Source organism: Anomaloglossus baeobatrachus, chromosome 4 (assembly GCF_048569485.1).
Source record: "Anomaloglossus baeobatrachus isolate aAnoBae1 chromosome 4, aAnoBae1.hap1, whole genome shotgun sequence".
In the NCBI taxonomy this organism is placed as follows: Eukaryota; Metazoa; Chordata; class Amphibia; order Anura; family Aromobatidae; genus Anomaloglossus; species Anomaloglossus baeobatrachus.
Window position 1 is genome coordinate 106,175,877 of NC_134356.1, and position 15,902 is coordinate 106,191,778.

A 15,902-nucleotide genomic window follows, 5' to 3' on the forward strand; every position below is an offset into this window, starting at 1 on the left:
TTCACTTCAAGAATGATGATCCTATTAAGTCCTGCCATGTACCCAAACAGTTTCAGATCATGTATGTGGTATTGGCACTCAGGAAAAATTTAAATACAAATTATGCAGGTTTTTTCTGTTAATTATTCCTTACTCAAAAATTTGGAGCTAAAGCAAAATTATATTGAAAATAACATAATTTTTTAGTCTCACAGCCAAACTTTAATTTTTTATTGCTAGCCTTTTGGAAATTAAAAAAAATAGGGCTAAAGCAACATTTTCATGTAAAAATAAATTATTTTCTCATTCCAATGTTACAAACCTTTATAAAGCACCTGTGGGCCAGAATGGTCAATACACAATACTATGTATTTCTTGAGGGTTGTAGATTCTAAAAAAGGATCACTTGTGGGTATTTTCTACTGTTTTTGCACCCCCACGGCCAGGGGCTGGCAAACAAATTTAACCTTGGGAGAAAATAGAATAAACCGACCCACAAGTTGTGGCAACCCATCTTTAGCCAACTTGTCTCTGGCCGCTATAAGGCTGTGTGTGCACAGTGCATTTCTGACTGGCATTGGCATTGGGTGACTATGTCTGTGAGCTACAGTCCATGGCTCAGCAGAGCAGAACCTCAGATATCTTATTTGTGAATTTTCAAATGTACACACTTGGCCAAAAGAGATTATAATGTGAGTATCAGGGCTGGCATATATTGTATGACTTGTGACAATAAACGACTGTAGATGGGCTATATACCAGCCAATCAGCAGGCAATTAATAGTCTGTATAGAAAGGTCAATGGCTTTCCCAGTATTAGAGAATGATCTGTAAGAAATAAGCAGCCAATCGTTGTGTGAGTGTATAAATAGGCTGCCATTCTCGACACCACTGATTCAATAGAACGATGTGTAATTGTTACCAACAATAATGATTTTCAAGCAAGTTTAAAAATCTTTCAACCCAATGAATGAGCTTTTGGCTCTTTAAGCAGGTGGTAGCCTAACTAGGGCTATTTTCACATCTGCCTCTGGCAATGCCATTATTTATTTATGTGATTAAAAACTTATGATAATATGACTGTAAAAGGATGAAGGAATGAAGACACACATGCAATAGTGCTTAAACCGAGTGTTTGTTAAGAGAGAATGACTACAGAAGGAACTGAAGAGCAAGAGATCAGATCCTGTGGAGAATTGAGAGACCAGATCCTGAGAAGAATAGAGAAACTGGATCCTGTGGAGAATTGAGACACCAGATCCTGTGGAGAATCAAGAGAACAGATCCTGTCAAGAATTGAGAGACTGGATCCTGTGGAGACTAGAGAGACAAGTTTCTGTGAAGAATTGAGGGAATGGATCCTCTGAACAATTGTGAGACCAGATACTGTGGAGAATTGAGAAACCAGATCCTGTGAAATCAAGAGACCAGATGCTGTGTAGAATCGAGAGATCCAATCCTTTGGAGACTCAAGAGATGAAACCCTGTGGAGAATTGAGAGGCCAGCAGAGCCAGGGCCAAGAAGGGCTGCGAGGCTGCAGAAGGAGTGCAGACTGATTCATCAATACAGGACTTGGGACCTAACAAAGTGACAGAGTGACAACTGTGGTGGGCACAAGATAGATGGTTATACACCTTACTTAAGGTATAAAGTCTAAGATATCATTGCTAAAAACAAAAGTGTGTCAGTACAATCGTTTTAATACTCAGTAAATTGTAACAGCAGAATAATAGTGAGCGGATAGCTAATACCTAGTTTAGTTAAGGCCACTTCACACATAACGAGATCGCTAACAACATTGTTGCTATGTCACAGTTTCTGTGATGAAACAACGACTTCACCAGCAATCTCGTTATGTTTGACACGTACCAACGATCTGCCCCCTGCTGTGAGATCGTTAGCCGTTGCTGAATGTCCTGGGCCATTTTTGGCATGTTGGAGTCCTGCTGGGCAGGATGGATCTGTGTGTTTGACACCTACCAACGATCTCGTTAATGACCTAGATGAGAACTTAAAGCGTGACACGTAGGCTTGTAGGTGCGTCACCTTTTCTGCGCCCCCTCTGCACCGATTGGTTGGCGTGAAGAACAGTACAGCATTTTTATTGGTTATCGCTTCATGCTTTGTTCCTTTTTGAGCCTTGGTTTGAGGAAAGAACGAAGGAGGGATGAATCCGGGTGCAGATGCAGCTTCAATCCGAAAAGCAAGCAAGCAACCGAGAACAAAGTACGAATGAGTCCGGGTGGAGTCGCAGGTTCTATCCTCAAAGCAAGGCTCTAAAAGGGACAAAGGATGAAGTGATACAAAGTTGCCTTCTAGGCTGGCTGCCTAACAGAATGCAGTATTGGCCACCAATCAGAGAGGAGGGGTGTGGAAAAGGTGACGCATATGCACGCCTACGGGGCTTACAGCGTCAAACACTACAATCCGCCCTTTGCTGTGAGATCGTTGGCCGTTGCTGAATGTCCTGGGCCATTTTTGGCATGTTGGAGTCCTGCTGGGCAGGATGAATCTGTGTGTTTGACACCTACCAACGATCTCGTTAACGACCTAGATGAGAACTTAAAGTGTGACACGTAGGTGTGTAGTTGCGTCACCTTTTCCGCGCCCCCTCTGCACCGATTGGTTGCCACTGAGAACAGTACTGCGTTTTTATTGGTTATCGCTTCATGCTTTGTTCCTTTTTGAACCTTGCTTTGAGGAAAGAACGAAGGAGGGATAAATCTGGGTGCAGATGTAGCTTCAAACCGAAAAGCAAGCAAGCAACCGGGAACAAAGTACGAATGAGTCCGGGTGGAGACGCAGGTTCTATCCTCAAAGCAAGGCTCTAAAAGGGACAAAGGATGAAGCGATACAAAGTTGCCTTCTAGGCCGGCCGCCTAAACAGAATGCAGTATTGGCCACCAATCGTAGCGGAGGGGTGTGGAAAAGGCGACGCATATGCATGCCTACGTGGCTTACAGCGTCAAACACTACGCCCCTATTCGAGGTCGGAATTGTTACATAGCTGCTGTGTGACAGGGTCCCAACGACCAAAGAGATCGTTATACAGGTCGCTGCATTGTTACTAAAGTCGATGGGAAAATGATTGTGTGACATCTCACCAACGATCTCACCAACAACTTAACGACGATCCGGAAACTGTGATGTAATAACAATCTCGTTAATGATCATCTCGTTATGTGTGACTGGACCTTTAAATTGGTGTAATTGCATTGCATAATTTACTGTAACTTTACTGTTTGTTTTACCATTTGATATCACACCTAACTGTATTAATCAAATAAATGTTGTTTAAGTTACCAATGGGATATCCTTATTTGTGCTGTTTCATCTATATACTTTATAACATGACTGATTGTGGTATATACTGCAATGCTATGGTTTCCCAGTACATAGGGAAATACACAGATTCCTAGGAGGCAGGGTTTCATATGAGAACCAACAAAGCAGCAATAAAGGACGGCCATAGCAACCCATCAGCAACTTTGGAGCTTTTCAATGGTGTGGGCTGATGGGAGTATGTGGCTACATGCATCGGCCATTGTTCTATTTAGATGGCATTGAAATAACTAAACAGCAGGGATTGAGGCAAGCTCTTATTTCTACTCGCAAATGGTGGCTATGTATGACAGCCAGTAATATTATTATTTTTATTATTACTATTATTATTATTTATAAATTACAAACATACGATGGGGGAAATAAGTATTTGATACACTGCTGGCTTTGCAAGTTATTCCGCCTACAAAGAATGGAGAGCTTTATAATTTGTTATCATAGGTACACTTGAACTGTAGCGGATAGAATCCCCCAAAAATCCAGAAAATTACATGGTATGATTTTTAAATTATTAATTAGCATTTTATTGCATGAAATAAATATTTAATCATCTACCAGCCAGCAAGAATTCTGGCTCTTACAGGTCTGTTATTTTTTGTTTAAGAAGCCCTCCTATTCTGCACTAATTACCAGTACTAATTGCTCCTGACTGAACTCATTACCATTATAAAAGACACATACACTCAATAAATCATACTCCAACCTCTTCACCATGGCCAAGACAAAAGAGAAGTTTAAGGACAACAAGGACAAAATTATAGACCTGCACACAGCTGGAGTGAACTACAGGACAATAGGCAAGCAGCTTGGTAAGAAGGCAATAACTGTTGGTGAAAGTATTAGAAAATGGAAGAAACACAAGATGACTTTCAATCTAACTCAGTATGGGGTTCCATGCAAGATTTCGCCTTGTAGGGTAAGGATGATTTTGAGAAGGGTCAATAATCAGCCCAGAACTACATGGGAGGACCTGACCCCTGTGCAAAAGCAGTAAATGGGCCTTTTGCAGTCCAGTAACCCACCAAAATCCACAATTCCACCTGCATCGGAGGTACCAACGGGCCCTCTTACCTCTTGGGAAGCCGCACAGGTTGCACCAATGATATATTTACCCCCGAATAACACACTATGCCAGCATAGATTCAAATCCTGCAGGGCAAGCAAGGTCCCTTTACTCCCACCAGCACATGTCCAGGGCCATTTGAAGTTCACCAATGACCATCTGGATGATGCACAGGAGACATGGGAGAAGGTCATGTGGTCAGATAACACCAAAATAGAACTTTTTGGTGTGAACTACTCTCGCCGTGTTTGAAAGAAGAAGAAAGATGAATACATCACCAAGAACACCTTCGCAACTGTGAAGCATGGGGGTGGAAACATCAAACTTTAGGGGTGCTCTCTGCAAAAGGGACTGGACAACTGCATCGGATTTATGGGAGAATGGATGGGATCATAGATCACAAGAATTTGGCCAACAACCTCCTTCCCTCAGTAAGAGCATTGAAGATGAGTAATAGTTGTGTCTTCCAGCATGACAATAACCTGAAACACACAGCAAGGGCATCTAACGAGTGGCTCCATAAGGAACATATCAAGGTTCTGGAGTGGCCTATCCAGTCTCCAGACCTGAACCCAATAGAAAATCTTTGGAGGGAGCTGAAACTCAATGTTGTTCAGCGACAGCCCCAAAACCTGAAAGATCAGGAGATCTGTATGGAGCAGTGGGCCAAAATTCCTGCTGCAGTGTGTGCAGTGTGGTCAAAAACTACAGTTAAAGGGAACCTGTCAGGTGCAATATGCACCCAGACCCACAAGACGTTTTGGGTGCATATTGCTAATTCCTGCCTAACCATCCTTGTATCTAGTAGCATACATAAAGACATCTTTAGAAAGACTATTTCTAAAAATCTTTCCTCAAATGCTAATGAGGAAAGTGACTAGTCGCAAGGGCGTGATTTCTGCTGGCTAGTCGGCCCCTTAGCATGTTAGTACGCCTCTGTGGGCATGCTAACATGCTAGTGAATGTGCAGCATCATAGGATGGTCACACTAATCTTTCTACTGCCATTGCATCCAAGTCCTGTATTTCGGCTCAGTGTGCATGATCCCGGCTTCATGGTGTGCATGCTCACCGGGTGTATGAGTCCTGGCTTCAAACCCATGTAGTGTGCATGACCGAATATCCAGGATCATCCAGGATCATGTGCACTGAGCCGAAATTCAGGATTTGGACAGTAGCAGAGAGGTGAGCATGATCATCCCCTGACACTGCACATTCATTAGCATGTTAGCACGCCCACAAGGGCGTTCTAATATGCTAAGGGGCCGACTAGCCAGGGGAAATCACACCTTTGCAACTAGTCCCTGGCCTCATTAGCATACAATAAAAGATCTTTAGAAATTCTTTTTCTAAAGATCTCTTTATCTATGCTACTAGATACAGGGACAGTTAGGCAGATATTAGCAATATGCACCCAGAACTGCTCGTGGTTCTGTGTGCATATTGCACCTGACAGGTTTACTTTAATGTCTGACCTATGCAATTGCAAACAAAGGTTTCTGTACCAAATATTAAATTATGTTTTCTTATTGTATTTATTTCATGTAATGAAATGCTAATTACATATTTCAAAATTAACGTGATTTTCTGGATTTTTTTTTACTCTGTCACAGTTGAAGTGTACCTATGATAAAAATTACAGATCTCCCCATTGTTTCTAGGTGGGAAAACTTTCAATATCATCAGTGTCTCAAATACTTATTTTCCCCACTGTACATACAACTCAATGTACAAGTCCTGATACAGACGTGCATATACACTCATATACAATTAATTTCACATATGTATACATTCCCACAAAAACATACATACACATTTACAAATCCACTCATACACATAATTTCACATACATATACAAATAGATTCACATACATAAACACATACACAAATATACATACAGTACATATACACACATACATATTATACACATACATACATACTGTATATTCAAATACATATACACACATTTCCAGATGCATATGCCCACTTTGGGAATGCTTTAACATCTCAAGATTTGCACAGCCATGACTTATATACCGTGATGCCGCTCGGCTAGCACAGCCGCACACTTAAAACAGCAGTGTCAGCCCATGGCTGCTACAGCGGCAGGTAAATAAGAGACCCTAAACTTGCTTGAGGACTAACCCTGAAAGCATATATTTTGGTGAAAAAAAGTATTTAGTCAGCCAACAATTGTGCAAGTTCTCCCTGATAATGATCCCAAGCACACCGCCAGGGCAATGAAGGAGTGGCTTAGTATGAAGCATATGAAGGTCCTGGAGTTGCCTAGCCATTCTCCAGAACTCAACCCAATAGAAAACTTTTGGAGGGAGTTTAAAGTCCGTGACAGGCCCAAAACATCACTGCTCTAGAGGAGAGCTGCATGGAAGAATGGGTCAACATACCACTAACAGTGTGTGCCAAGCTTATGAAGACTTACAGAAAACATTTGATCTCTGTCATTGCCAACAAAGCATATTTAACAAAATATTAAGATGAACTTTTGTTATTGACCAAATACTTATTTTCCACCATAATTTGCAAAACATTTTTTGCCAAATCAGACAAGTTGATTTTCTGGATTTGTTTTCTCATTTTGTCTCTCATAGTTAGGGTTTACCTATGATGTCAATTACAGGCCTCTCTCATCTTTTTAGGTGGAAGAACTTGTACAATTGGTGGCTGACTAAGCACTTTTTTTCCCCACTGTATCCCTTATCCTAGCCCCTCTCTGCCCAGGGTTCTACAACTGTGACATGACATTTGTAATTTGTGCCCACTACTTTGTGCTCCGAGAGTCAAATAGTGCTCCCTTCCATTTTCAGCCAGACCATGTTCCTAAACATTTGTTTCTGACCACATCACATATGCAATATTGCTGTACTCAGGAGAAATTGTACAAAAAAATTGTGGTGTCAATTAAAATTTCGAGCTAAAGTAACATTTTATTGGAGAAAATAATTGTTTAATGATTTCATTGTAGTTTGTGTTAGTTCTCGTAATGAATCTAATCAATTAAAATGGGGCATGCGATTCATAAATTTGGCGAAAAGTCAAACATAGGCTATTTCTGGTCTTAAGCAGTATTTGCCAAAAGTTGTAAAAATTGAGCCAAAACTATGACATATTCAAAAATACACCGTGAAGGGAACTGAAGTGAAATTGTGCCATATATTGTGACTCATAAAGACCACATACAGTCATTAAGTGTTTAGTGAGATTTTTACTTCAGTATATGAAAGACAAAATCACGAATGGGTAAAAAAAAATGCAGAAGTGTTGACGTGTTTCTATTATACTTTTGCTCTGACTGGTCCACTAATGATATTCCAATACAAATATTGAGGTATAAGAGGTTTTTGTATTGGTGAGGTTTACCTGACACTCAACGTGTGCACATGGCCTGAAAGGTCGCAGTTGAATTAGCCAAAAACATCTGGAATTGCTAAACTCCACCGACAGGAAGGAAACAAAAAAAAAAAAATCACAAAACTGTATAAATACAGACAAATGCAATGATGAATCAAGCCGTAAGATTTGAATCAATATCTCACTGAACACGAGAACAATTTCTACATTTTAGCAATACTGGGTTTCATAAAACATTTATTTTTACCCAAGACATGAAAGAAAGGTTAATAATAATATAACTTTCATTACAAAATATTTAATTTTACCCAAATTAGTTGATGCAAAAACAAATACACCCCACATCAAAAACTACTACATCTAGTATTTTGTATGACCTCCATTATTTTTAAGGACAGCACCAAGTCTAGACAAGGAATGAACAAATTGGTGACATAGTGCTACTTCTATCTTTCTCGATTCTTCAAAAACAGCTTCTTTTAGAGTCCAGATGCTGGTTGGAGAGTGATGTTCAGCTTGTCTCTTCAGATTTGCTCATACAATGGTGTGAAAAAGTGTTTGCCCCTTTCCTGATTTCTTATTCTTTTGCATGTTTGTCTCACATAAATATTTCAGATCACCAAATAATTTTAAATGTTAGCGATACAAGTAAACAGAAAATGTAGTTTATCAATTAATGTATTTATTAATAAGGGGAAAAGTAATCAAAACCTAAAGGGCCCTGTGTGACAAAGTGATTGCCCCGCCTTTAAAACATAAATTAACTGTGGTATATCACATCTTTGGAAAGCTGAGTTTAATTTCCATAGCCATGGCTAGGCCTGATTACTGCCATGCATGTTCTCAATCATGAATTAACTTAAATAGGACCTGCCTAACAAAGTAAAATAGATGAAAAGATCCTCAAAAGCTAGACATTATGCCACAATCCACAGAAATTCAGGAATAAATGAGAAACAAATTAATTGAGATCTATCAGTCTGGAAAAGGTTATAAAGCCAGTTCTAAAGTTTTGGGACTTCAGCTAACCATAGTGAGAGTCATTATTCACAAATGGTAAAAACAAGGAACAGTGATGAGCCTTCTGAGGAGTCGCTGGCTGACCAAAATTACCCCAAGAGGGCAGCAACGACTTATCAAAGAGTTCACAAAAGACCCCACAACAAAATCCAAAGACCTGTAGGCCTCACTTACTTCAGTTAAGGTAAGTGTTGATAACTCCACCATAAGGCTACATGCGCACGCTGCTTTTTTTCCTGCTTTTTTGCTGCTTTTTTTGGCTGCAGTTTTGTCAGCAGAACTTTCTGACATCTGACTTCCCAGCAAAGTCTATGAGAAGTCAGATTTGTCATGCGCACATTGCAGTTTATTTGTCAGCGTTTTTTTTGTCAAAAGTTTGTGACAAAAAAAATGCAGCATGTTCATTCTTCCTGCGTTTTTGTCAACATTTGTCACCCATTGAAATCAATGAGGGCATCAAAAACGCAGGAAAAATGCATGCTAATCAAAAGTGGTGCATTTTACCTGCCTTTTACCTGCGTTTTTGGTACCAAAAACGCAGGTGATTTGTCAGGAAGTGAGGTCAGGCAAGTGGTCCCGTCCCGTCCTCCATGTGTTCCCCGAAGTACCGCTGTCCCCAGGGGAGATGATGTGGAGGACGGGACTATCAACAGCGGCGGCAGCGAGAGGGAAAAATCAATCTTTTCAGCTGCCAATGTCCATCCCCCTCTCGCTGCCGCCGCTGATAGTCCCGTCCTCCACGTGTTCCCCGACGTACCACTGTCCCCAGCATGCACGCACAGGGGAGATGATGTGGAGGACGGGACTATCAGCGGCGGCGGCAGCGAGAGGGAAAAATCAATGTTTTCAGCTGCCAATGTCCATCCCCCTCTTGCTGCCGCCGCTGATAGTCCCGTCCTCCCCGTGTTCCTCCCCGAAGTACCGCTGTCCCCACACAGGGGAGATGATGGACCCCTCTCACCGCCACCGCTGATAGTCCCGTCCTCCACGCTCCTGTCAGCTCCACGCAGTAGCGCAATCAGCTGAGCTGTCACTGAGGTTACTCGCGGCCACCGCTGGATTCAGCGGTGGCCGCGGGTAACCTCGGTGACAGCTCAGCTGATCGCCCGGCTGTCTTCATTTGCTGCATGGAGGTGACCGGAGCGGCGGTGTCTGCTGCTTCTCCGGTCACCTCCATGCAGCACAGCTGGATGCGGCGCTGGACCATCCTGGATTACGCCGGACATGGAGGGCTTTGTCGGGGTTAATAAATTGGTAATGAGGGAATGTGTTTGTGTTTTTTTATTTCTAATAAAGGATTTTTCGGGTGTGTGTGTGTTTATTTACTGTAATTTACAGATTAATCATGGAGGGTGTCTCATAGACGCCTGACATGATTAATCTAGGATTTAGTGGCAGCTATGGGCTGCCAATAACTCCTTATTACCCCGATTTGCCAACGCACCAGGGCAAATCGGGAAGAGCCGGGTACAGTCCCAGAACAGCCGCATCTAATGGATGCGGCCATTCTGGGCGGCTGCTGACTGATATTGTTAGGCTGGGGGGCTCCCCATAACGTGGAGCTCCCCATCCTGAGAATACCAGCCTTCAGCCGTATGGCTTTATCTGGCTGGCATTAAAATTGGGGGGGACCGCACGCCAGTTTTTTTTAATTATTTATTTATTTCTAATTTTTTTTTTTCAATTCAACAAGCTTTATGGGCTTGTTTGAACTGAAAAATACATGAAACAATTGTTGACAAAACTGCAGCCAAAAACGCACCAAAAAAGCAGCAAAAACGCACCAAAAAAGCACCTACATTTTTTGTGACATTTCCAGGCTCTCTCTGACAAGGTGCAGTTTTGGCTGCAGTTTTGGCTGCAGTTTCTGAACACGAAAAAGAAGCAGCGTGCGCATGTAGCGAAAGAGACTGAGTAAAAATGGACATTCAGAGTTCCAAAATGAATACCACTGCTGGGCAAAAAGAAAAAAAGGCTCTTTTCAGTTTTGTCAGAAAACATCTTGATGATCCCCAATACATTTGGGAGACCTGTGGACTGACAAGACAAAAGTTGAACTTTTTGGAATGTGTATGTCCCATTACATCTTGCGTAGAAGCATTTCAAAAAAGGAACATCAAACTGGTATTATCAAGGTGGGAAGAGCCATGGTTATTGGTTCATCCCATCCTAAAAATACCAGCCTCCATTAGATGCATCAATTCCGGCGCCTTACCTGGCTCATCCTGATTGCCATGTTGTGATTGCAATTGGGATCATATATATAGGGTTGATCATATCTGCGATTTGTCAAAAATTACAGCTGCCATCAAGCCCTAGGTTAGTATTGTGGAAATGCCTATGAGACACTCCCTTTACTAACCTGTAAGACAACAGTAAGTCAACATAAACATAAGCACACAGACAATCCTTTATTTGAAATAAAAAAATACAGACACCCTCTTTCACTCAATTATTAATCCCAAAATGCCCCTGCATTTCTGACATAATTCACATGATGTCCCATAACAATCCTCGGCACTGCTACATCCAGAGGCTGCAGTGACAGAAAACGCTATAGCCTCTAGGATACACTGAAAATAAAGGGGGAGCCCTCATCTATGAGAAGTGGTGACATTACGCAGGTCAATGGAGTTCACAGCTGGGAACTCCCTTGGTACCAATTGTGACTGCCGGTGAACCCACTACCAGACTGCAGGACACGGTGGCAAAGCAGTACATCTATCTGGCAGACAGGTGACCGGGGGTCACAGCTGAAGGCTTCTACGCTGCCCTCAGTGAGCTCAGTTGAACCTGCTGCCAGATTGCCAGACTGTCAGATTGCAGGATACTGCAATACAGCAGCAATTTCAACTGAATTCACAGAGGCAGCACAGGAGTCCCTAGGCTTGACCTCCTGACTACCGGATTGTTGGACTGCCATATTGTGGGACACGGCAGTAGATCACTCGGGCAATCCTGCAGTCAGGTCACCAGAGGTCATCGACAGATATCAAGTGGGACCGCCAGTGAACCCGTAGCCGGATTGTGGGACACAGTGGCACAGCAGTCGGACATCAATGTAATTGGGATGAGCCGGGTACAGTGACAAAATTAGCGCATCTGGGCTGCTATTTTCAGGTTGGGATAGTCTAAAAACCCTGATGCTTCCCGACACCACCACCATGCATGAAGCCCCTCTTAAGAACATTGTCACCACCATGTTTTTACTGTAGGCGCTATGCTTTTTTTGTATTCCTCAATTTGTGACGCCATACAGTTAAAGCCATCAATTCCAAATAACATTTACAGTTGACTCATCAGTGCAGAGTATAGAATCTCTGTAGTCTTTATATATTTCTACACGGACCCTGGCATATTGTAGGTGGAATTTTTGTACATGGGCTTTAGGTAAGTCTTCTAGTGATGGACGACACTCATGCATGCCATTTTTCTGCATTGTACATTGTACTGTGCCATGGGAAACATAAATCTTGGTTTGGCTTTCCACAAGATAAATGGTGTGAACTTGCATGTCTGTTTTCTTCAATTCTTATCATCCAAAGATGCTCCGCTTTAGGCGTTAACTTCCTTTTTTGGCCTGGATGTCTGAAATGGTTACAGTTTCACTTTTGTAGAAAAAAAATTATCACTTTTGCTACAAAATTCTGACTTAAATGTAAAGCTTTGCTGATCTTCTTGAAGCCTTGTACTAAATTATTTTTTTTTCACAAGTCTTGGGACATGTCTCTTCCATATGATGTAATTGATGATTGCATGAAATGTGAGGAGGTTTTTTTTATTAAAGAGAAACTGACAACTGATACATACATCCCAAACCATGGGCAGCATGTATCCGACATTGGTTGTATGATGTCAGCCAGGTATGTTTAACTATGAAATGCTCCATTGTGTTAGAGACAAAATATACTCTAAAAGCCACTGGAGACTGAGTCGTGCTAGAGACAAGTCAGACACCTGTGTCCCCAGTCAGTGGCGTAACTAGAGTCTGATGGGACCCAGTGCAAAGTTCGGACCTGGGCCCCCCCTCTACGTACACCGACACTTGGGGTACAGGACAATAACACTCAGGGTACAGGATAATGATGCTGACACTTGGCTCTTTCCCTCAGCACCCAGCTTTCCTATGTTCTGATATCCATCTTGTGTAATTAAACAGAGGGATGCACAGCCTGAGATAAACAAGAGAGTGCTGCCCTATGTGTGAAAGCAGAATATGTGCAAGAAGGGGAAAGAGCACACATAATATGGGCGCACATCAAAAAATAGTGTACAACATCATTTTATATATAATTTATTTTATTGGGTCAAATAGAGAAAAACACACAATTAAAATCCTTTAAAAAAGACAAACAATTACAAAAGGACCTCAGAGTATAGTTCAATGGCTCCAGAATAATATACCAATTGATACAATGATAAAAAAATGAACATGAGTAATACCAATAAATATCTATGAATTGTATTAACCAATTCTCCAATCAAAATTGACAATCTATTGCATGCAGATAATGGTTTCAAACAATTTGTACGACAAAGCCCAAGCAAAAATGAGTAGCTTATAATAGCAAACTGAGAGGAAATGTAGACAGTAATACTAATGAGTGGTAAATTAGCATAGAAAAGTTTGCATATAGTCAGAGTCAAAAGTTACCATAAATAGTACAAGTAGTATATCTCAAGACTAATATGCACAATAATATAATGGTATACCTTGATATAAGTATACATGTAATACATGTCAATTTAATCACACAGTAATATATGACATGAAGCAATAGCAAGATTGCAGGGTCAAAAGACCATGAGTATCTGATAAAACAGAACCCTGAAATGACAATGTGCAAGTCCAAGATATAAACTAAGACAAAAAACAGTATTTATGCAGCCTGTATCCAGAAGATTTTATAATGGATAGAGAAAGGGGGGGGGGGGGGGGGCAAATCAGTACCAAGGTCAAGGTGGCACTAAGCCCATGCAGATAGCAATATACCATGAGCCCCGATGAAGGGGCAATCTCGCTTTAGCAAAATCAGGTCACAAACAATAGGAGCACTAAAATTAAGCTCCAAAAAAAGTGAGGATCAAAAAGGCATAATTACCGACCGGGCCCGGTGTGGTCAAAAGAGCTGCAAGCAAAAAAATAGGAGAATGAAGGAGCTGATGGAGGGGTATGAGGCCAGGAGAAAAGCCCAACGCGTTGCGCTGACTAGCAGCTTCGTTAGGGGAAGTGAAGGGTATGACCCAAAAACCATGTAAATATACATATCAACAATTAAATAATTACTTGCCGGTTGAAGCGTCAGTAATTGCAACCACCGCTGTAACGCTAGAGGCTGTGGCGTTTACCTTGTAAGGAAGTGTGGGAAGCCAGTATGAAAGATGACGCGCGCGCAGACAGCACAAATACGCAGGCGTTCCAGGGTCTGAATCATCACGTGATATGACACAAGCGGTCACATGTGCGGAAATGTCAAAAAACTTTAATGCAGGCTGCGAGGAGGACACGCGGACACAGATATAGTGGGGAAACTCATTGGATATATTATAATCACATGACATATTACGTGCACAGAGAAGGTTACGATGTTAATACAAATACAAAAAATAAATGCGCATGCGCGGTTCACTGAATAGTAACCAGTAGGCACATAGATATCAGGCCTGCAGATTGTACTGACGCTAGACAGCATATTAAAATAAATAGCTGTCAGCATCATATTATTCAAAAGAACAAGCTAAGTAGACAAAGTCTAGGGAAGTCAAGAATAGATTAAATCAGTGAGTAATAAAACTCATTAATGTATATCCAAGACGACCCACATACAAAGTGCAGCCCATAGATATGGGTTACCAACCGCCTACCTATAAAGATCTATAATGGACCATAATGCAGAGTTATAGGGCAATTTTACCCATGCAGAAAGAGCGGACATTTAGATATTTCATATTTCGAACAAGAAAACATAAAATTCAGAAACACGTAATTGAGTTCAAGAGCAGAAGGCCGAGCAGGCAAGAGGACGCAACATGGGTAGATCGCTGAAGGTTCATCAGGTATTGCACCTGAACGCAAATACCATGGGGATAGGGGAATCACGACAAAAGTAGAAATACAGGGACGAAGGTACTATCGTCCACATAATAGACAAAAGTGCTGATGGATGGATTAGAAAATAATAATCCAATTATAAAGAACCTCCAAAATGAATAATAATTGTGAATCTCCACGAGATCACAATATTATTGTATGCATACAATGTTGAAATGACGTGACACCCTATTGGATTGTCATTAAAAATGACATTTAGAACAACACACGGTGCAAACGGGTTATCAGATGTCATAATGATTTATCAAGAGAAGCCAATCTTCATGTCAGAAAGATGAAAACATTGAGTAAGACCTAAGGCAAAAGGAACAACATTCAAAAAGGTCATAGGTGTCATAACAGCCAATAAAGTATTGAAAAATAAAATGAATGGTATATATCCCAGAGCCATAAAGCCAGAACATTAGTATTCTAGAGTACAAAAAATCCGTATGTGAAAGTTGGTGGCGTCACAGAGTATGTAGTCCAGAAGCAAAGAGCAACAGCAACAAGAAGAGTACAACGAGTCCATACAGATGGCATCCCTTTGAGGTATATCCAAGATTTGTGAAAAGATAGAGGGGTTCCAAATAGATGATAATGCAGTTCTTCATCCCAGAGTTCGTTACTGGTAGACTATAAGAAAAAAGGAATAAAGACATTAAATAAGGATTCAGGGGAGGTGCGGCCATCCCTAGCCCAGGAACCCGGTATATAGTAGTTCCTCTTTAAGCCCATGGGGGGTGAGGGAATCGAGATGGAAGATCCATCTAGATTCTGCACATAACAGTGCTTTATGTAGAGAGCCTCCAGTTGTAGCCAAATTGATGGTCGAAATATATGTTTGGGTCCGCTTTCTGAGCTCCTGAGAGGTTTGACCCACGTACACCTTAGGACAATCGCATATGATAGCATAGATGACGTACGTTAGTAGTTTTGCAATTAATATATGAGTATAAATTATGTTTTTTCGCATCACATGGGTTCACAAAAAAATCTCTAGTAGGGTGCATGTGGGGGCAAATAGTACATGAGCCA

General features: G+C 41.4%; 1 protein-coding gene across 1 annotated transcript in view; it reads left to right on the forward strand.

The window, feature by feature from the left end:
• Positions 1-4,034: 4,034 nt before the first annotated feature.
• Positions 4,035-15,902, forward strand: part of GABRP (gamma-aminobutyric acid type A receptor subunit pi) — a 172,007-nt gene continuing 160,139 nt past the window's right edge. Inside the window, exons 1-2 of the mRNA XM_075343387.1 lie at positions 4,035-4,238; positions 12,488-12,636. Of these exons, the coding sequence (XP_075199502.1) occupies positions 4,035-4,238; positions 12,488-12,636 (353 nt within the window). The remainder of the gene's footprint in view (positions 4,239-12,487; positions 12,637-15,902) is intronic.